The sequence below is a fragment of the Aquila chrysaetos genome, chromosome 1 (genome assembly GCF_900496995.4).
Source record: "Aquila chrysaetos chrysaetos chromosome 1, bAquChr1.4, whole genome shotgun sequence".
NCBI classification, from domain to species: domain Eukaryota; kingdom Metazoa; phylum Chordata; class Aves; order Accipitriformes; family Accipitridae; genus Aquila; species Aquila chrysaetos.
Window position 1 is genome coordinate 29510672 of NC_044004.1, and position 22930 is coordinate 29533601.

The window sequence follows — 22930 nt, forward strand, 5'->3', positions numbered from 1 at the left end:
GTGAGGACAATTTACTGGCTTTTATAGTTTTTACAAAATGTTTGGAAATGAAACATTTTGATTTACTTTAGGCACAGCATCAATGATTCACTCTGCTCTATAAATTTGCCTGATATCTAGGGCATTCAGGTGTGATGACAGGATCATATAAAAAAGCAGAAAAATATGCCAAAACAACTTCATGTGAAAACATATGTACTTACTGTTTTCAAAAAGATTGTATTTTTCACAGCCAGGTGCTAATTTTTCTGTCTGTCTGCAGCACTGATAAATTCCCTCTGTCCAGAATTTAGGATGATATTTCACCATTATATTGCTATTGTTCTTTATTTCTGCAAGAAGAAAAGGAGCATGTATTGAAAGATTTAAAAAAAAAATCTGGAAGAGAGTAATTTTTAATAAATATTACAGTATCTTTGACAGGAGGCATAATCTTCACTTGTCCTTGCTTTAGCATTGCTTCTCTTAAGGACCTTCTTGCAAGTTTACATGGAGGTGATACAATGATAGTAGAGGATGTTTTTAGGATAATGCATTACTTTATTCCAGAAGAGAGTGCTATACTCCCTGCCTAAACCAGCCACCCCAACGGGCCCTTGGTACCTCCATGAAAGGAGACCCAGGCGCCCACCCACACCCTGCAAATCAGTCCAGCAGCTGTGAAGGCCATGGGGGCTCTGCCTGCCCCTTCTTTTCATTACTGCTGCAAGTTACTCAATTTCCTCTACAAACAGTGTTCTGGAGGAAAAGATAGCTGAATTTTATTGCTATTCCATGGCACAATGCCTGTGTTTGGTCTGAAAGGCTCCTTACCCCTATCCTAAGGGCTTGCTGAGTTTCAGAGGTTATTCCTTGCCCTGTGGTCCCCAGCCCAGAAGTTATTTCTTACTACTTTACACAGCACCTGCAATTAATGTGAGCATTTGATGGTGGCAGAAAGCATCAAGAAGCTCTTGGGGGGGCAGGGGGGAATCAAAAAAGTCTTTACTCACTATGATAGCATTAATCAGACCGCATCTCAGTGGAGATGCCTCCTGTCTTCTAAGTGATGCCATTAACTAGCTTGGATAAGCTTTTTGATGATTTACTAATTGTGCAAAAACAAAAAGAGTCAAATTCTAATTGCAGCTGGCCTTCACTAATCAAATTATATCAGTCTGGGTGTTTGATACTCCCAGTACCTGTTATCACATGCTGTGTATGCAAACGATGAGCTGGCCCAGTAAAAAATAAAAATCAGTGGATATCTGCAACAGAAGCTCTACCATTTTATTTTTCTAGCTTGTTGTGGTTTGACACCGGGAGCAGCTAGGCACCCACGCAGCCACTTGCCCACTCCCCCCACCCAGCAGGATGGGGTTGAGAATAGAAAGAACAAGAGGAGAAAACTTGTGGCTTGAGATAAAGACAGTTTATTAAGCAAAAGAAAGAAAAAAGCCCCCAAAAGTGATGTAAAGGCAATTGCTCACCATCTCCCGTAAGCAGACCAGTGCCCAGCCACGTCTCTGAGCAACGGCCAATATGGAAGCCAAAAAACCCCAACCCCTGTCTTCCTCTACCCCAGTTTTTAATTGATGAGCACAACGTCATATGGTCTGGAATATCCCTTTGGTCACCCCAGGTCCGCTGTCCCAGCTGTGTCACCTCCCAGCCTCTTGCCCGCCCCCAGCCTACTCGCTGCAGGGGCGGAGGGGGAAATAGGCAAAGCCTCCACGCTGTGCAAGTGCTGCTCAGCAGCAACTAAAACACTGGTGTGTTTTCAACACTGTTTTGGCCACAAATCCAAAACACAGCACCAGGTTAACTCCAACCCAGCCAGCCAGCTCAAGTAAAGCTATTTACATATGTCAGATGTTAAGTATGAGCAATTTCCATTACCTTCTTTCAGATTCCTCACCCACTGATCCCGGCTTTGTGCACTTGGTGCAAAAATATAAAGCGTATTAGCATCATATACAACCTGGAGGGGGGAAAGAAATAATCAAAATAGATTCACCTGGTAACATTCATTTATTTATTCCTCAGGAAACAGAGGAAACAGAACAAGACAAATGACTCTTGCATTTGGCAAAATTAGTGTACTCGGGCACAAAATGCAGAAACTGGGAAAAGGTTATTAGGGTTTGCTATTCATATATGATGCTTTCAGTAGCATAAGGAAGGATTTTGTAATGGTATATTATCCTGAGAGCATTCCTTAAAATGTTTGCTTCACGCTTTGCTTTGTTCATTCTTCACTGTGTGTTTTCTAAAAACAGTTCTATTTAATTGCTAAAGCTATTTCATCATCAGACATTCTTTGTTCCCAGCCATTTCATAACTCCTTGTGATTCTGTACTGCTCCTGGGTTTTTCTTGCCTTCTTTTTCTTCACTGCTTGTATTGGTGGAAGGCAAGTATTGCCCTGGGAGAAAGGGGCCAGGGTCCCCTTTCCAGCAGTGGAATTCACCCTCACTCCAACCATTCCCTCTATCATAAGCAGGCATAGCATCCGACCCCTCATATTTTTCTTTTTCCCCCTCTAAGCACTTCGTGTGTTTAGTTCCATTCCATCCACAATGGAAGAAAATGCAACAAGTTTTATCTTGATTTTCTTATTCCTATACAATTTAATGGTAATTAAATTTAATTTAATGTGAAAGAATGAAGACAGGGAAAACGGGCTGCCAGCTAACCCGTTTTGGAAGAAGACCAGGACAAAGCACTTTCCAGTCAAAACCCAAGCAGAGAGGGTGGGGAAAAGAAAAGACCAAGTGTATGAGCCACAGCTCTCAAGAGAGGCAACTGCAGGGGGAGCAGAGCTTGCTGAGCACAGGTTTTAATCACTGATCCTGAACCACCCCACAGAAAGCCCCAGAGCGCCAGAGAATGGGCTCCGTACTTGGAAGTGACAGTAATTTCAAGCAAGTTACATCCAAATGGCTTGGCGCTGTTGAAAAGAGCACTGTAATTTATATATTTTATATAAAAGGAACATACCTGAAATGGATATTTATTTTGACAGGGAATAATACCATCGCTTTTTACAACTTCTACACATTTAATCCTTGAAATATCCACAGATCCTTTTCTGTACTTTTTCTGTAAGAGAAAAGCAAAAAACATTATGTAAAATATAGCAAATTTATCTAATTCTCTTTTTTTCAGCAGAGACTTCTTGCTTTCTTTTCCACTTACGACACTGATGTTGCTTTAACTGCAGAAGTCATTTGAAAAATGAGAGAGAGAGAGACAGACCATATAAAGATCTACACTGGTAAAAGCGCACAGAGTACAGTAAAATTGCTTAGTAAAAAGTACCACTTCTTCCTATGTAAAGTTTCCAATCAGTTGTAATCATAGGTTTAATCTACTCTTCTTTACAAAAAATAAACTTGAGTACAGATGAAGGAAGGCCACCCCCCGCTGCTGATTTTAAATTATGATTAAAACTGGTGAGAGAAATAGGCACCAATGCGTCATCTCATCTGCTCCCTCACTCTGTTGCTGAAGTGCTCCCACAATTTTGTGGCTACTGCCGTGTTTCACCACGTTTCCAGAGAAACTGGGATGCTGCCCAGGCAACACAAGTTCATGCTGAGGCAGGAAGCAGAAGATAGGGGTGAAACCCATCCCTGAGCCAAGCCAAGGTCTGTGTTGAAGGAAATTCTTTGACCAAGGCTAGCAGAAGCCCTGAAGAAGCAAGGTCAAAAGCACAGACATCTGGGAAGATTTGGCTCGCCTAAATCGATAATTATGAAGATTTTAAAGAAGGAAAGGAATGCCCATGGTGCTCAGCAGGTGCTGCCCAGAGTAACAATGCATGGAAAAACACTGCAGTTCAACGCTCCAGAGGGGAAGCTCCGTGGAAGAACAGCCCATAACTGGAGGTGGCATGTACTGGGCTTTAGTCTACGTGTAAAAGCAGTAGGTAATAACAGTCCTCACACAAGTCCACACATGAGTGGACCTTTTTAAAGTGGCTGTTTCTGAAGGAATTCAAAACCATTTTCCTCTACCTGAAGCAGAAGAGGCTAAAAATGAAAGCCCAGCACAGAAATTTACAACATGCTCTATTATGTGGCAAAGGGAAACACATGAACGATACACTTCCGAGAGCAAAATCATGATTAATCTACAGAGACTGTATAGGGCCACCTCTCACTTTTGGGAGAGCTGAGTCTCTAATAGGAGAGGAAGTTTCTACTGGAATCTGGAACAAAACAAAAATGGCAGCAGCTCATGGCTGGTCCTGAATTAATCCACATCAAAAATTTTGACTTGCCAAGCACATCCAATCCAGAGTGCAGCTTATGAAAGATGAACACTGTTCAGGCAACATGGAAATAATTAGTAATTAGTGAATTATTTGAGATACTACAATCCTTACTCGGCTGCCCTGTTCTCTCCTGAGGATGGAAATTTCAGCCCAAATAGTACAAGTCTGGCACAATTATAAGCAACTGAAAACACAGTCTTATAAACAGAAGCAAACAGCAACTTCAAATATAGCTGTCACGATTCCACCACCCTTGAAACACTATAGTTACTACCCATGGAAAACATGGAAGTTTTAAAAACACATTTAGTACTCTGTCTCTTATGTATATTGTTATGAAGAAAGCAGGCAGAGAAAACGTGCATGAAAAATTCATCCACGTCATGGTCAGCATCAGGAAGAGTGACAGGAACTAAGTTCAGATAAAGCTGTAACTGTTATTTAACACCAGAAAAAACAAAACCAAACCAAAACAAGAAGCCCCAGTAAGGGGCTTTTTAAAATGGAGGGGGAATTAGGCATAGTAGTGAACGATTAAAAAAGTCAAATCATAAACATTACCATGAGCTCATGAGCTGTACTACAAAGCTGTATCATGTTATGCTGAAAAATAATTTGCACCTGGTATACAACCTTGGATATTTTCATCAAAAATTCATTTTAAGTCTTCTGTTTCTTTTATGGTACCCCCCTTACTTGAACTTTGATTGCCTAAAGTAAAACATGCATTCATGCAAATACCAAAAATTGAGTTACTGAAGTCTACAACACTTGGTACAGCAGCAAATATTGCTTCTCCCTCTCTCTGTCACTGCGTGGCAAGCCTAGCAGCTGCAGGGCTGCCGGATTAGCCAATGCAGACCAGCAGGATCCAAACGAGACATGCTTTTTCACAAAGCACAGAATTCAATGCTCCACATAACTGTGTTGAAGACACCTCTCCAGGTCTTTTTTTCTGCACAACAACATACGAAGAAGAAAAAATGCTTGCCACTTCTGTAATGTATCTAGCCAGCTTTCTGTGTCCAGTGGGGTACACACATATTGCTTGGATCCCATCTGCTGGTTAAGTGAGGCTGTGGGACAGAGAGAGACAATATGCATTGGGTACTTTTTATCCAGAATGACAGAAATTCTTTAGATGAACAGGCTTTATTACTTTCTCTGAATCCCTCTCTCCTCCAAGGCTCGGAGATTTTCATGTCAATTCTGGCATTCAGTGAGTGCTCAAAAGGAGCATACGTGTGCAGTAGGACACTGGTGAATCCAACCAGATAACCAACTAACATTTGGGAAAAAAATAAAGCAAACCTCCTGATACACAGCACATCATTCTAGTAATCATATTTCCTAAGTTGTCCCCTTTCACAAATTAAGGTGGCTCCCTCTGCTTCACCATGAGATGCTAAATTAAGCCAATTCAAAGTTGACCCACCTTGCAATCCAATTGAGCAAATTAAGCCTAATGTGAGAGAAGATCTTTCTGTCTTTGTGTACTTTACGGATTAAAAAAACCTTATATACGTGAAATTAAATTCAAATATACTGCTCCAGACATGTTTCAGATTGCATCAGAAGCAACAGTTATTAATGACCAACAGCCTTCAAATGTCAGGTGTGCAGCTGTGTTTTAGCTCAGCATTTCTCACTATTAAACCACGGGGCATAGGAACAGGAAGGAATGACTCAAGAAGAATGCTAAAAAGACCACTGCAATTCCTCTCACCTCCCTACTTCAGTGATTTCCCTTTACAGTGGGACATCTTGCACACCATCACTGTGTTGCATTTATTCTGCATACCAAACGGCTTGCTCTAGACCCAGGCATACGGCAGACATGAAATGCAGAATCAGGGGACAGCTCAAGCGCTGAAGTAATTGGGAAGCAGAGGTGGAGGCATGAGCCAGCCATGAGAAATCCACCCATGAGAAATCCACCCACGAGAAATCCACCCACAACCATTCTTTCCAACAAGTGACCTCTGCTACAAAGGGACAAAATTAGTACAATGGCTAATTATGCAGCGTCAAACCATAGGAGACGGAGGGACGTTCTTAACTGTTGTCTTTGGAGGTGGAAGATAGCTAACATAGTAGAAAAAGGTTAGGTTCACTGTAGAAGTAGTAGTATTTCACCCACACATTCACGCATGCTGCCTGAACTGGACTCTAGTATTCAGAGAGGATATGGAAACATCACAGGCCAGTGAACCCAAGGGACCTATCAAAGCTGGTCCACCCCTTTTCTGAAGATAGATATATGCCTCTAGAGGGAGGCCTATAGAAAGGAACATGGTTAGAACAGTAGTAAAGGTATAAAAATACTATATCCCAATAAGTATAACAAACAGATAAAAATACTATATCCCAATAAGGATAACAGATAAAAATATGTGCTTCAAGTCACACTAAAGATTGCAGTTTGTTTGGTTTTTGTTTTTTTAAAATGTATCTGCTTGCTGAAAATAACAAAAGGGAAGTGACTATACAGAAACTACTATAAAAGCTTCTCAAAATGCAAAATGCCATATGTACTTCATCCTTGCCTATGCTTCAAAAACTTGATTTACCATTTTAGAAGCCCTGCTCCTTGCTCACAATGAGGATGGCCAGTCCAGGCAATAAGTCTTGTTTCCACGCAATGCAAAAAAATAAGCTATTCCTATTATTTAATGCATAACACTGTAATATCAAGAAGTTGTAACACTAGACCTACATTGTCAGATATGGAACAAATATGTGATTACACAATTCCTTAAAAAAAGAAGAAAAAATCTTAGAATACAGGAGGACAAGAAATATCTAAGTGTTAGATAAGTATACAATCAAACAGCTCATCCTCTGTACACTTGGAACTACTCCTCTGCTGAATATAGCTTAAGAAGCCCATATTCCCACTATCTGATGAAATGTTTCTTCAGTGTATTTCCTCTTTGCTGATGAAGATATTGTGTTGCTTACCTTCAGAAAAGTGGGGTTGGGGGGTTAAACAATACAAAGGACATTCCATTTGGAAAAAAAACTCAATGAGAACATGCAGAAGTCAGCCAGGCTGTCAAGAAATAGCTAGATTTCATCTCACCCATGCTGTCTATCTCTCTCTCTGCTGTTCATACTATTTCTTTCTCCCATGCTTATCCCCACGTAGGAAATCCTGAGGTCATCAGCATGTGACCCATGGAACTTGTGTTCTCACAAGTATAGATGGTCTGTCTCAGCATTACTGACATCTCCTTTTATGGAGCTGCTCTGCAACTTTACAAAACCTCAGAAAAGCCTGGCTAACCCAACATCCCCTGTAGAGAACTTCTCTGGTAGAATATGCTCCAAAGCCAAATGTAAGGGTGTTTTCATAGCTTTTTTTTTTTTTTTTTTTTTCATTATTAAATAGCATTGCTATTTAGCGGTAAGAAGCACTGGATACTGCTGCAGTTCCCTCTTGAGAGGCATTTTCACCCAAGCAATTACTGATTATGCAAATATAATTACTGTAGCTAGGTGTTAGATGGCCACATTTTCCATCCCCTTATTTTCCAGTATGTCAGATATGCTGAAGAATGCCCTGCCTCCTTTCAATTAATTTTTTTAATGATTATTCTAAGACAAGCAAGTAGCAAGTACTTCTATTCACCTTTCCAAAATGGCTAGAATTGAGATTAAAAGTGAGAGGTGATTACTACTCTGATCTAGTCTGACCTGATCCAAGATCTGACTCTTGGGAAGAATTTCAAGGGGAAAAAAAAATACAAACTATAAGTAAGAAGGAGGAAGTCTTAAATGCTGTCCTGCAAATAGGAAACCGAGAACCCTTCACCATGGCCTGGCTGCTCAGCAGATGCCAACTACCACCACTGGAGAGACTGAAAAGCACAAAAAGAAATTCTCTGTAGTAGCACTGATACAACTTCCTAACCATGACTACAACGCATTATCTGTAATTTACTCTTCTCCCACAACTGAGAGGCAGTCAAATGTACACAGTTACAAGTTATGATACATTGCTGCAGTCACATAAGGCAGCACTATAAGAGTAAAGGACACAAAATAAATCAGCCAGGCCTCCACCCATATTAGGCCCTAAATCACTTACCACCTTTCAGCTTTCAAAATAACTAGCACATAGCTTTGGGTTCTTTCAGACAAATCTTCTCTTCCTGGTTTTCTGTGAAGCCCTGACAGAGCTCTGAGTCTGGCCAGCCCAGTTGTTGCATTTCTGCGCTGTTTTCTCCCCTCTCACGGCCATCACTCTGTCCGTAGGGTGAGTGACACCTTTCATTCAGCCACCCCTCTGATACAGCCTTATGCTGTCTGAACACTAGACTCGGACAACTTGAACCAAGAAGTCCACGACCATCACAGGCGAGCGACCAGAGCGCCGGGACAGGACCCGAGAGGTCACCTAGTTGAGGCACCAGCTGCTTTACCTACTCTTTCAAGGATCAGATGATGGAGTCCACGACTACAGAGCTGAGGGGTTTTTTTGTCTTTGAAGATTCCTGTGCATCACCAGTCCATCTCTCCGCTTTAAACGCTTGCTGCTCTACCAACCCTTCATCACAGTCCAGGCTTTTGGGAACCTCATCCTTCCCACTGTTCCTGCCCCAAATCTTGCAGGCGGGTCCACATCTTCCTTGAAACTTATTGCCCCAACCCAGATGTAGCACTGCAGCTGATGCCTTATCATCAAAGATTCACAGTCCCGTTCATTCATCCTAATGTAACTTCTGCCTTTTTCACAGCAACGGGGTATCATTGATGCATATCCAGCTTATGATTCACTATCCTATCACCCAGGTCCTGCTGGGGACAGCCTGACACTTTGCTTCTTACTCCCATTCTGTATTTGAACATTTCAGCATTCCTGCCTAAAATTTTACCTTTTGCACTTGTCTACACTGAATCATATTCTAAAAAATAAAACAAACAAACAAACAAACCCACCACACACCTAATCCCAATATGCCACTTTGATTTCTAGACTTTTTTCCCAAATGCTTGCAGCTCCAAGTTTTATGTCACTTGAGAACTCAACAAGCTCCTATTTCAGCAACAATATCACTAGTGAAAATACTGAAATGCAAGACAGGACACCCCATTCAAGACAGTCTTTCACTCTGAAAACAAGCCACCAATGCCTATGGAACACTGTAGCATGTGTTCTGCAATCAGATTTACAAGAGGTTTATATAGGTCATTTCTAATGCTGACATCTGAAAAAGTCTCATACAGCAGTGTCAAAAAACCCTTACTGGAATGAAAAAACAGGGTATCTGCTGCTTCTCTGCAACCCATGGCACTTGTTACCCTGTAGCAGAAAGAACACAGGTAAGTCTGAGATTTCTTTTTTTTTTTTTTTTTTTGGGGGGGGGGGGGGTGGGGTGGTGTTCTTGTCAAATCTTGTTGGCTGATGTGCAGTCTTAGTGTCTTCCAGGTACCTTCAACAAGCCTGTTTTTATTAGCACTTTTCTGGAAATTAGCTTCATAGCTTACAGTTTCTCAGCTTCTCCTCTGCACTCTTTTAAAACTAGGCCTTCTCCAGCCTTCCAGAATCTTACTTATCTTCCAGCTCTTCCTTCTTAGCACCTTTAAGACTCATCCACTCCTGTCTAGTCATAAGGTAAATATTCTCATCCATGCCTTGTCAGTGTCTCAACAGCTACAACCTACACTTTTCAACTTGAACTATGTCTAATTTGTTCCATCTCATAACCATCAAAATTATTCTAGAAAGATAATTACTGCAGATCCTCGTTTTACGTCAGATCTTTCTTTTGGTAGATGTTATAGACAACAGGGAATCATCGCTGCAACGTAACCAAGTTCTTCTACAACTTAAGCTTCTTTATGACTTGCTCTTTTCAAGCGAGTGTTCCCAAGCATCTGTTAAAGCTGCCTCCATTCACATGAAGAGCTTTAAGTTACTTCTCCAATTTGAACAGCTTTCACTTGCACCTGCTTAAAATTTCCCCAGCTGTGCCTACAGTTATCTCTTCTCTTGGGTTTTTTTTTCAGCCAATATTTGGGGTCTTCTGGATCATCATCAATACGGTAGTTCTGCCTATGAGCAAAAAATTTATTTTAAAAAATTATTTTCCTGAATCTGGGGGAAGGTGGGGGAATGGGAACAAACAAACCAGGCAGGATGGAGCTTCGTGGTTCCCAGTGCCAGTATCTACTGCTTTCCAGTAAACCTTCTATCCAGACCCTGTCTATGAGATTTTTCTCCTCAGATTCTCTCAGCTGCTGTCCTCCTGACTTGTTTTAGCCCATAAGGTTTCTGGGGCCTTTGCTGCAGAGCAGTCTTCTCTTTCACAATCACCTCAATAGGTCAAAATGCTTACCAGCTTTATGTGCAGCAGTATTATGGACAATTAATTCCTACTGTTTGATCTACCTAAAAGAAAACTGATTCCTTACTATATTTGCTCTGAGCAGTGGCTAGCTACAGACCTAGATCAACCCTTCTCTTCCCCAGGCTACCATACAAAAGAGGTGTAGGCATCTAATCTGCAGTAAAACTTTTCCTGGTACTGTCTCATCAGTGCTTTGCATCACATTTCTACTCACTTGTTGGTGCATCTTATGCTTTGATAAGCAGCTCCTCAGAAGGACTGGGTTTTTGCTCTAAGTGTTCACTGCTGTTGTGGGGGACTAGCAGCTATCACAAAATAATTAGATCAATGTAACATGGCTTATATAATTTTTACATCTGTGTATTTACTTGAAGCAAGACTCAGCTTCCCATGTTGCTCTTTCTCATCAGAGATGGATGTCTCACAATCCCATTACTCTAGCTGAGCAAAGAGATCTGTGTATAGGAATAACAATGCAGTTATTGCTATAGGAATAACAATGCAGGTATTGTTATATCAACAAAAATGTCTAAGTTTGCTTGAAAAACTATAATCTGAAGAACATCCATTGGTCAGTCATCTACAGATTACCAAGTCACTTGCTAATTCTCTGTCTTGATTTCTATGTAATCAAGTGCAAAGAAAATAAGTTAATTTTAACTATTTTCCTAATGCTGCTAATCTGTAGAAGCAATGGTTGTAGTCATTATAGAGGTATTATAGAATTAGAAAAGGTGGCTACTCATATTCTGAGTCAGCATTTAAATACAGATCTTGTGAAGAAGTTTGAAAAGCCCTCTATTCCATCATGAATTTTGACTCTTTAGTTTTTCATAAGAGGTACAAACATGTTATTCTCTACAGGGTGGATGTGACAGGCATCATTCTAGGTGGGATAACTTGTAAATACATCGTTGTACTTGCTCAGCAATACAATTTGTGCTGAAAATCACTGTTACAAGTTAATAATTACATCTTTAATTTTTTATATATAGATACATATATAAAAGCACATATGTGTGTGCATTTTAAACAATCCATTTATCCTGACTGCACTTTAAAATTTTTTGATTCATTCTTTTTTTGACAATGCTGGGAAAAACTGTGCTTGATTGCATTAAAGATTGCTGAAGAGCAAGAGCTGAACTGATCTAAAGCCACAACCTCTCTGAGAGACAGTTGGGAAGGCATGTCCTCAGTAAGTACAGCTAAGGACTTCTACATGATTCATGTAAGAAATGTATATCTATTTCTGTTTCCTAGAGGGAAAACAGCAGCCAATTTGCAGTCCTCTTCCAGGTCTAGCTGGAATAAAGTTATTGTACAAATTTGCAAGTATCTTAAGAAAGCTTGATTGTCACTAGCTATGACTTGGAACAAAAAAAACCCCAACCAAACAAAACAAAACAAACAAAAAAAAGGCTGTGCCAATCTACTCATTTCAGAAGCTATTTATCTTACATTAGAAAATAAGAATAATCAGTGAAGTAATCGGAAGCGTTTTCATAGTGAATTGTGCTTTCATTTATACAAAGAATTAAATCACCTGTGCAATGACTAAGGAAACCATACAAATCAGGGTAATTAAATAAATTAAAAATAATGACGGATAAGTACTATAGGAATAAGCAACAGTAGAATGGATACATATTAATCTTCTGTTTAAAATAAAAAAAACTAAGAAAAGTAACTAGCACAGCTTTTTGGAACTCTATAATGCTGTTATGCTCCAAAGGAAGTATTTGCACAAGACTAGCGTTGCAATGAAGCTACACAATGTTACCCTGAAACCTGCAGCTTTAGAGTGGGCCCCAGAGCTTTTAAAGTTATTTTTCCTTCCTTAAAATATCACCACGGTAATTTCTGTAGCTTCTGTCTCCTCTCTATTCAAATTACAAGAGCCAAATACAACACTTGCAGAAGAACTTTTTTCCTTAGGAAGAGACTTTCAAAATTAGCAACCTCCAAGAAGATTCAAGGGGTTTTTTTCTGCTTTTTTTCATATAAATCCTGGTTGGTTTTTTGTTAGTTGTAACAGTTACTCTGTATATGCAAGACAGTTTTCACAGAAGTCTGATCCTGTTGGCAAATACCACTACTGCCAGTGAAGGTAAGAGCACTCTGCACTTCCCAAGGTCAGCTCATCAGAAAGCTGCCTTCTACTTGACTCCACAGAAGCAACCTTCTAAAGACTCTCAAACGTTTTCCCTCTGGGGCTATTATTTGCCTTCTCTGTGGAAGCAAATGGCTTCTGCACACTAACAAATAGGTAAGTACTGTGCCTACTCCAATATCCTCCGTGCAGCCCCTCCAGAGCTAACGGGGTATGGCAGCACAGACTCTCCCCCATTTTGTCCTCCCTTTAATGCCGCAGACTCCCATTCACGCAAACACATGTGGGGTAACCATGGGGACCAGGATTTAGCCTATACCTTTGAAAACACGAAATCCGATATAAACATTTTATTGCCGTAGACTAATCCATACAGCAGACATGAGCAAACAATAAGGATGCTAAAGCTTAAAGCATTTTCACATTCATAAGCTCATATTCATCAGCTTCATACTCAAGGTCAGTACAAGTTGCTGTGGGCTGGAAAGGTTAATGCGAGCATGCCGTGCTGCGTGTGGGAGGACAGTAACCAAACCACACACATTGGCACACTTTCAAACTAAAGAGTGTCACTGCTAAGCAAGCTGAGGCAGAGAAAAATACCACGGTGAAAGGGAATGCTCCACAGCTCCAGTAACTATGAGGATACTAACAGTCCACACACCGATAACAATTTATAAAACAATGACCGGGTCTGTGCCAGCTCTGTGGAAGCACCACACTCATGAGAAACATCAATGTGAAATTTTTCTAACCAACAAACTGGCAGGACATCTCCCTTGCACAAACCAGCTCCTTTCAACCACTCCAGTGACAAGAAGTACTTTAACACCTACGTTTATTATCTTGCCTTCATCTCAAAGAATTTCCCTTACCTAAAATGCCATCTAGACCAAACACCTCTAGTCTGGTGGCACTTTTAGTTCAAGTGAGCTGCTCTGTCAGCATGAGCTAACTAAAACTTGTGTCAAGTACATGTTACCTGCTGTCATGACTATTCTGTAATGCAGCAGTAAGCCTGCCCCAGTCAGGGCCACCAGACTACCCTAACATCTTCTCACAGTTCAGAGGCATTTTCTCACCATTCATTGAGAAAAATTCACAACAATAAAATTTATTACCACACAAGGAGAAAGAGGATAAACCAAGAGCACTTGGCGGACCGCTCTGGCGGGCGCGGAAGCTTGAATGCTGTTTCTGTGTATTCTGTCCTGTTGGCTAACTCAAGAAGAATAAAAGATGCTGTTCTTTGCAGCAGCTAAGCCACTCTGCAAAGGAGCGTGTGGGGCACTTGCGCTGTGGGATGCCAGCCTCCAGGCACACTGGTAGAGCCGTAAAGTGAGTATTCCTTTCCATTACAACTGTTCAGCAGATATTTATGGAAGTATTTCCAATTCAGTGATAAGGTGGACTCCTAGATAAACACTAAGTTTGATTTTCCAAACAGAGTCAGCTGAAAGTGTGAATGTACCACACCTTTGAAAATAAACTCCAGAGTATTTTAAGTTGAATATACAAGATATGAGGCCACTTTTGACAGAAAATGGCCAAACGTACCTAGGGCCATGCATATGTGAAGTTATTTCCACAAATGCCTCCTTGGATTTCAAATGTGCACTCCCTTCAAGATGAAATCAGCAATTTGGAAAAAGTCATACCAAAACTTTAGCTAAATTTTTGCTAGTCAAAAATACAAAATAAAAAAATCCCAAATGAGATTTTTTTTTTTTAATTACTGCATTAAATATTTGCTTTTCAGGCAAGCAGATTAATTTCAAAATTTCTTACCTTTGCTTATTATTTTCCTACAGATTAGTATTTTTTTATTTGTTAGAAGAAAATAGTTCAGGAAAATGAACCACAGCATACCTTAAGTAGCATGCTGAGCTTTCAAACCACACAAAATCAGAAAGAGATTTCCAATAAAATATTTTATGTTAGTGTTTCCTCACTAGAACACTACATGCCTTTGCTATACAACCAGATTACCTGGAGAAGTTACACTGCAATCAACTCCTCCAGCAAGCATAGTGCAAGAGTCCTCAAGAGCAAGGGCCAGTTTGTGCAAAAATGCCTACTACCTCTCACTTCCAAACTGCTGTAGTTACTACTGTCTACGTAAACCTGTTTAAAGCTGGCTCGGTAAGTCTACAATGCCTATTTGAGAACATTGTACATATCTTAAGTCTTTCTGACTGTAGCATATTCAGTTTTATAGTACATCTCCATATTCAGAATAGGAAGATATTTTACTTCTTCCCTATTTTTATACATTGATGATCAGTACTCTGTGCTTGGAGGCTGGTTCAGTTATTTCTTACTACGATGAATTTTTGTCTTCGTTACAAATGGAATCCATCACACTCAGATCTCATTAGCCACTTTCGCAACATTAAGGAAAAAAAAGACAGAAAATACTCTTTCCAACAATGACAGCTTATAAACTGTTAAAGGCTTCATGCATCTTACAACATTAACTTAGCCTTTTAGATGTTTGTAATTACTGTTAATCCAATTTTGCACAATAGTGCAATAATGGCATTTCCCCAACATTTACACTTACTAATTCGCAGAACTTATGCCAAAAAAAGCCAAAACCAGAAGCCACCTCCAGCTTAAATAGAATATTCCTCTTCTCTGACAACATTAAAAATTCATCTCCATGATGCTTAAGACAAGTCAGTTCCTGATGTATCTTTATTTTCAAGCTTTTTAATGTCCATCTTTTTAACGAATCTTAAGATAATACATCTCCCATTTTTTTAACAAACAGCATAATGCCCAGAAGAAGGCAAGCCATAAAAGCCAAGGTCCTGTTGGCTTCCTACACAAAATAAGCTTCTCATGACATTACTCATAATTGTAGAGCTTTGCACAGGTAACCTAAACCAGGACTCTCCTTCCTCAGGTTTCTGTGCTTTGAAACCAGTCTTGAAATTCAGCCTCTTTACTGATTCTGTAGTTATGCTTCATTGATAGTTCACACACCTCCTCCATGACCTACAGCCCAGCAATATTTTTAAGTGCAGAAGCTACATTTCTCCTTCTCATGGCAGCACCGCAGCTCCAGCTTCACTGTAGGCACTTTGTGCCCTGACAGGGTGCCTGAGCTGCTTGAAAGCATGTATAAAAAGATTTAAATAGGTTATGAGCAAGTTTAAACAAGATTTCACCCTGTTGCTAGGAGTCATGCATGTGAAATAATCGTTTATTGCTCCAAGCAGGTATATGGAACTTTGTCAAGACATAGGACAGAAAAAATAGAGAAGAGCGCTTCTATAATGTGCAGTTTCTGGTCAAAGAGCAAGTGATTCCCCCCCGCCCCAGCTGCATCGAACAGGATAAATTAAATCTCTCAGCAGCTTTTACAAGAACAACATTTGCTATGGTTGACTGCTTTCTATTGTCATAAATGTTCCACTTCTGTCACCAGACACACCAAGCATCTAATTCTGTCACCTTATTTACAATCCCGACTTGCCCACACTTTCAGTATTGACTACTCTGGTTAATGAGATTTAATTTTGTTTTTAAAAAGAAGTGGTATGACTATTCATGTGACCACAAACCCTGGATTCTTCTTGAATTCTCTCTACTGAATTCCCATAGAAGTTAAAATGGAAAAAACAAGAAAATACTTCAGTTTGGCCAACGACCACACTGGGAATTACATACTTGCCTAGAGGAGCAGAACTCAGCCACCCTTGGCAGACTGCTACCACTGCAGTTATGTGATTAAAATGAGGGTGTGGGATCTTCTTGGCTTGGGATTTCTATGCTTATCTTACCAATCTGGACTTTGAATATTGCCAAGACTTCAATGAGATCGGTCTGTACCTATCCTTTCATCTGTCATATCTTCAAATTCTACCAGTATACACAGTAGTCACATTTATTTCAGCAATAAACCCCCAACTGTTCAGAGAGACCAGAATAATTTTAATGTCCAATAATTTTTTTGTCTTTTTATATAAATTACTTCAGCCAGAATATACAGCTGTCTTACCATACATACAAATTTGTAGCCACCATCATTGGCTTAAAAAAAAAAAAAAAAAAAAAAAAAAAAAAAAAAAAACCCAAACAGCTGATAAAACCCCCAAATCTTTTCCATTTCAGTTGCCCAGTGACACAAAGGAATAACTACCACTGTGTCACAGAGATCTTAGTCACACAGTAATTTATTTTTTTCCAAATAGAGACCAAGTATTGCTGACAAACATTCAGTGTGCCCCTCTAAGATCAGAGTTCATTATTTTCAGACAATGTTGTCAATAGAATAAAATGCAGATTAACATTTATAAGAATCTAAAGCGAGAGGAACAGAGAAAATGAAAAAAGGTTTTGAGGTTGGAAAGTTGTGTTATGGCTGAGCCAGTCTAACAACCTGCTGATGTCAACAGTCAGAGCATCCTGTCCTCCTCCACCGCCTGGCACCGCCTCTGGCACTTGTTAGATCCTGTACCGAGCTAACGCAGCTTGCTAACCCAGCAGAACACTAATCCAGCAAAAATAAAACCAGATCAAATATCTTTCTGCCGATCAGCAAGTTTTTTCAGAGCAGTATGAATTCTAAGAAGTGCCAGGACCAATTCAAGCAGATGGGGGAAGCCTGCAAGGCTAGGACACGGATGAGATGGACCTGCCTGTTTCAGCAGCAAACTGCTGGGCTAGCGTAGGTGTAATGTATATTTTCACATCAACTGTCCTTATCTTAGGCTGGAACATTTTAAGTTACTGCCTCCACAGCTGAGGCCACTATGGGCAGCCCTGATCCATCTCACTGCAAATAAAACTGATAGTTTAAACCCCTTCGCAGACAGATCCACCAGTCAGTCTCCCGGAAGGGTATTTTAGCCGGAGGATGTTAACGTGCAGGGGAAAGGTAAAGCTGGAAGTGGTAACTTCTTAAAGGGTGACAAATATACCTGCAAAACCTATTACATACATTTCTATTTGACCTGAATGTAAGCTGACACAGGATAAGCACGCAAGACATGTTTCAGAGGGCTTTTTAGCCCCCACCTATTTATTCTCTGGGGGAAAAAAACCATTAAAAAAAAAAAAAAATGCGTTCTAAAACAACTCCACAGTCAGTAAAAACATAGAAATTCATATTCCAAGGTGGATTGAAAACTGGTTGAACAGAAGGTGGTGGTCAGAGGCACAAACTTGAGGTGGAGGCCAGTGGCTAGTGCTGTACCCCAGGGGTCAATGCTGGATCCAGTCCTGTTCAACATCTTCATTAATGACCTGGATGATGGAGCAGAGGGCACCCTCACCAAGATTGCTGGTAACACCAAACTGGGAGGAGTGGCTGATATGCCAGAGGGTCATGCTGCCATCCAGAGGGACCTTGACAGGCTGGAGAAAAGGGCTGACAGGAGCCTCATGAACTTCAACCAGGAGAAGTGCGAAGTCCTGCACCTGGGAAGGAACAACCCCAAGCACCAGTATATGCTGGGGGCCACCCAGCTGGAAAGCAGCTTGGCAGAAAAGGGACTGGGGTTCCTGGTGGACACATTATATTTATGGATCAAAGGCCTGGATTCTGGCGAGGACCTAACAGTAACAGTGGATAACCACCCCAGCATAAACTCCCAAACAATGCCATACATAAACAGCTAATGTAGTCTTTGAACGTATGAGGGGAGAGTATTTCATAAAGCAAGGAAGTGACCCCATCCTTGTCCCCATACAGAAGAATGCTGTAGAGTCATGTCTGGCAGCCTCAACACCCCAGCAGTCCTTGCAGCGTACCTAACACAACCCAAACACCACCGTGTGGCATTCACTGCCCCCAAGCTCGGTACCTCCTCAGCACACCCCACGGGTCTGAGCACCGCGGCCTCGTTTCCCTTCTTCCCTCCCTGAGCCTGGTAAATGCTACTTGTCTGGGGCGTCCTCCCCTGCGGACTCCAGTCCTCCTCCAGCCCACTTGCTGGTGTTCTTCTCCCTGGCAACTTCAGGCTCCAAAATGAAGCTGTGGAGTAGATGGATCTTGGGAAGAGGAAAAAAATGGTGAAGGGATGGCACCACGGGCAGTGTCTCACGGTGGCATGGCGAAGGGGGTGGGCAGAGCATTCCCACGGTGCGAGCAGATGAAGTTTGGAGACCCAAACCGCTTAATTCCTTAAACCTAAAGGTGTAAGAGTCTTGTAGATGGCATTTCCACGTTACTTTTTATATGAATATATATATATTTATACAACACGAAAGGCTCAAGTGATATCCAGGTCACAGTTCATGTACCTCGCATCAGCTTTGATGACCAGCTATAAAATCTGGTTTATCTTATTTCTGGCATCCTGCCTATGTACTACTGCTCTGATTAAGAACCAGTTTGCACTGACTACCAGGTAAGTTATCTATACTTTTGTCAATTGGCATTATAAATAATAAAAAAGAGAAATGCCAGCTCATGTTCATTGCCACCCATGGCCATTGTCCCCATCCGCTCCTGACAGTATGATATATGGTAAGAAAAAAGCCAAAAGTATACAAAAGCAAAAAGGAACAAATGTGCTCTATAGTATAAATCTGTATCTCCTACCTCAGCTCGACCTTCGTAATATGTTAGCATAGACTTTGTAAGTACAAAAAGCCTCTCTTTGTAGTTTAAAGGAGAAGTCCTCTTCTTCTGCTGTGATCTTTTAATCAAAAGCTCTTGTAGGATAGTAGTCGTATTCATTTCAGCCACTTGTCAGCTCTGTTTCTAGCCATTGAATATCAGTTCCTGTGAAGACAAGAGGAATAAATCATTACAGTATCTTTGGAGGATCACAGAGCTGGAGGTTTCTGTAGTAAAAAGAGCATCTACTTATAAATGAAACTACCTGAATATACAGAAAACTAGAGCTCACTCTAAGCATCTGGAAGTTTACAGAAGTTAATTATTAGACAAGAAAGTTCAGGCTTTGCTCAGCTGAGGGCTGCACTGGCACATTCCCAGGAAGCCAAAAGCTGTACCTGACCAGGATGAAATAAGGGACATTGCAGCCTACGTCACAGAAAATAGGGGTGAGAAGTCCAAAACATGCTCCAGGCAAACATCAGTGTACGACGGCTCTTCACAACAAAGTCCTAATGTGTATCAAAGTTTTAATTGCTAAGGTCTGTACATATATAAATGCCATTTGCAAAAAAGTTCAGTATACAAAATTGAACATGGATCAGTAAAACTCATTTTGAAAATTCACCCCAATTATATTAATGAAAATTTCCAGATACAAATGGTCATTTAGAAGATGTCAATCTGAGAACAGAGAATTAAAGCTTATTTTTCAGAAAGTACTAAGTATATGCCCTCCATCTTCTATATAGAAAGACTTCACGCTGACCATCAACAATCCAAGGAATTTACTTCTGACGGTTCTGGTCGCTCAGTAACGTCAAGCCGCTTTAAAGTTTTACACCATGATTGCTACCTGTAGGACAGGCTTAGGAGTACATAAAACCGAACACACCCACAGTTACTTTGTTTGCAAATCTGGCTCCAGCATCCTGCCAGAGACATTGTCAGGCAACCTCTCTGTTCTTTCCAATGATGCCGGCTTAAACACAGCTGACCTCCTCCCTCATCCGCTTGCTGCCGCCCCACTGTGCCACCCTGCCTTGTGTGGGTGCCAGTGTTCCCCCAGCTGGGCTGGGGAACGGATCCAACCAGACGTTTCATCACGCAGCACAGACTGCTTGCCTGCACAGGCTTAACACAGGAGGTGGCACGGAGGCAGGAATGAAAGATGTGGGAGAGACTGTGGAGAAGCCGTTCCAGAAACCTTTTCCCCCCCCATTACCTCTCCCTTTGCCAGCGTTCTGCCAGACTGTCTGGCCCTCGCCTCGAGCGGTGCTCGGTGCTCCGAAGCCGAGGCAAGCTGCAGGCACACACCTCGACCGCAGCTCAGGCTAGAGCAGCACGGCTGGAGGCTGAAGCCGTGGCTTGAAGAAGGAACAGCAGCAGCATCTGCTGAAGCACCAGTGACTACGAATATCTTCTCAAGTGTGTGTATGTGTGGAGGGAGCGGGGGGATAACCCAAGTCAAAGCCCTAGATAATCACTGCAGATCTCTGTACCAGTAGGAAATTTCCCTCCAACATATTAAAAAAAAAAAAAAAAAAAAGCCACCAAACCCTTCCTTTCATTTCTCACAGGGCTTAATTTATGCACCTATTTACTATTTAGAGTATTTCAAAATTCACCAGGGAAACGTATGTACCGTTTTCTCTGCGGGCAACATAACTTCAAAATAGTGCATTTCACAGCATTGCGCAGAGGAGCTTGAAAAGCCACAGGCCTCCTCACAACGTTACCTTACAAAAGTGAAGTTTAAATAAAAATAAATGTAAACAAATTCACTTCAGTGCCTCTCCTTTTGCTTTGTGCCTAAACATGTCATTATTTGTTGTAACAGTACATGAAATGACACCCTTTGCCTTCCAGTCTAGTCCTGATACTGCGTTTCACTCCCTGTTTTGGCCAACTAAGCTCTCATATCCCACGCTCCTGTCATATTCACACAGCTGGATGTAACTGTTTACTGCTTTAAAATATCCTTTTCTTTTCAAGGTGTATATCTGCATATGCTAAAAAAATTAGTCTGTGGTGTACATGGAACTACGAAATAAGACCAGGTTAGGATGCATAAGAAAAAGACTATATTAGGATTGGAAATGGTGATTATTATGAATAATCTCTTTCTCTTTTTCCTCTTCCTCTGATGCATGTACACGCATACGTTTTGTTGGTCATCTGTCACATTGTGTTCCTGGGAAGAAGACAGTTAGTAATTGTCTTGAGTGAATTCCTTAATTACTAAAGCTGCCCAATTCTGGTTTATTGCCCTTCTAAAAATAAATTAGCAATCTTAAAGGTAATTGCAGAAGGAAGGATACTACCATGAACTGAAGATACAAACATTGTTCAAAGAATTAGAAGTCACTATTAACTTTCAGACCACCTTAATATCCACGAAACTATAAGGGTTCCCATCACAGGCTCTCCCACTCAAAACAATCCTTCTGTTCTCCATAGCACAAATTTGTAGGCACTTAAGAAAAACATCATTATTATCCATCTTAGAAATTGTGTTCTCAGAGATCCCCAAAGTGCTACACTAGAGAGCACAAGAAGGATTCAAAATTAACTATGATTTCAAATCTCAATACTGATAATGCTAAAATATTTCATTTCCCTACCAGCCCCCTTTGGTCACATTAACATTATACAGCAAACAAAACAAAAATCCTTTTGACAAAATCGGCATTAAAAAATAAACTCATCAATACTGTAATTGGTCAATGTCTGCACCTGGTTGCTACACTGAACTATCCCTGCTATGGAGATCTCTGCAGATTAGAACCAGTTTCCCAGGTCAGAAGATCAGCTTTTGAATCTGCATTTGGTCACAGAAACCTGTTTTGTTCAGGGGTTTTTCCAAGGCAATGGCTCTAGCCACATTTCTGTTTCCATAAGTAAGGCTCGGGACAACTGAACCCTCACCTATTATTCTGAAAGTTCCTTTCCAAAATTGCAATACTCCATCGAGAAGCACCTGTAACAACCACCCTTGCCTCTTATCAAACCTATACATCCCTACTTTTTCTTCAGTACAGTTTTAGAAATGTTCTGCACTTTTCCCCCCAAATATTCCATTGTTCCCAGACCATCCCTCAGGACACGAAGCTGTTTTCATGATGCATTGTTATCTCGTTACAAACAGCTATGGGAGTTTCATGCTGCCACCCATCTAAACTTCTCACAGCATCACTCCTGCCAAGGACTTGCCCTGTTCCCTGCCAACCTTAGTTACACGATAACAAATATGATCTAATTTGCAGAGACGCCAAGTACTCAGAATTATGACTGAAATCAGAAAGAGTTACAGATCCTCAGCTTTTTTTAGGGCAGGAAAACATTCTGAACGTTAAGTATCAAAAAGTATGCATCAACTTGCACTATCCATCGTCACATTATATAAATATTCACCTGTATGTCCATGAAGTCACCACACACCTTCCTCTCCTCAAAACAAATGAGAACAACTGTTAAGATAAATCTGCTACATCAATATTGGTCAAGATGTACAAAGTAAGTTTTTACTTGTAGACAGAGCTTCTTACACACGCCACCTTTCCCGGATTTCACTGGGGAAAACGGAGGCACTAAGTGATGAGGTAACCCCAGCAGTTGCAACACTACACACATATC

General features: G+C 40.9%; 1 protein-coding gene across 9 annotated transcripts in view; it reads right to left on the reverse strand.

Annotated features, from left to right (window-relative positions):
- The window catches only part of TEC (tec protein tyrosine kinase), a 52895-nt gene that overhangs the window by 14241 nt on the left and 15724 nt on the right, over positions 1-22930 (reverse strand). For 4 of the 9 annotated variants that reach the window (XR_005932500.1, XR_005932501.1, XM_030025920.2 and 1 more), the window contains exons 2-5: positions 19277-19459; positions 2979-3080; positions 1879-1960; positions 204-332 (exon numbers count right to left, since the gene is read on the reverse strand). Coding sequence is in view for 7 of the 9 variants with exons in the window: in XM_030025920.2 (XP_029881780.1) it covers positions 204-332; positions 1879-1960; positions 2979-3080; positions 19277-19414 (451 nt within the window). In the remaining 2 variants the exon portion in view is untranslated. Of the gene's footprint in view, positions 1-203; positions 333-1878; positions 1961-2978; positions 3081-3478; positions 5335-5983; positions 6146-7218; positions 7422-19276; positions 19460-19559; positions 19580-22708; positions 22728-22930 lie in introns of those variants that run through there. The other 5 variants (XM_030025930.2, XM_030025940.2, XM_041123853.1 and 2 more) reach the window with 5 other exon arrangements.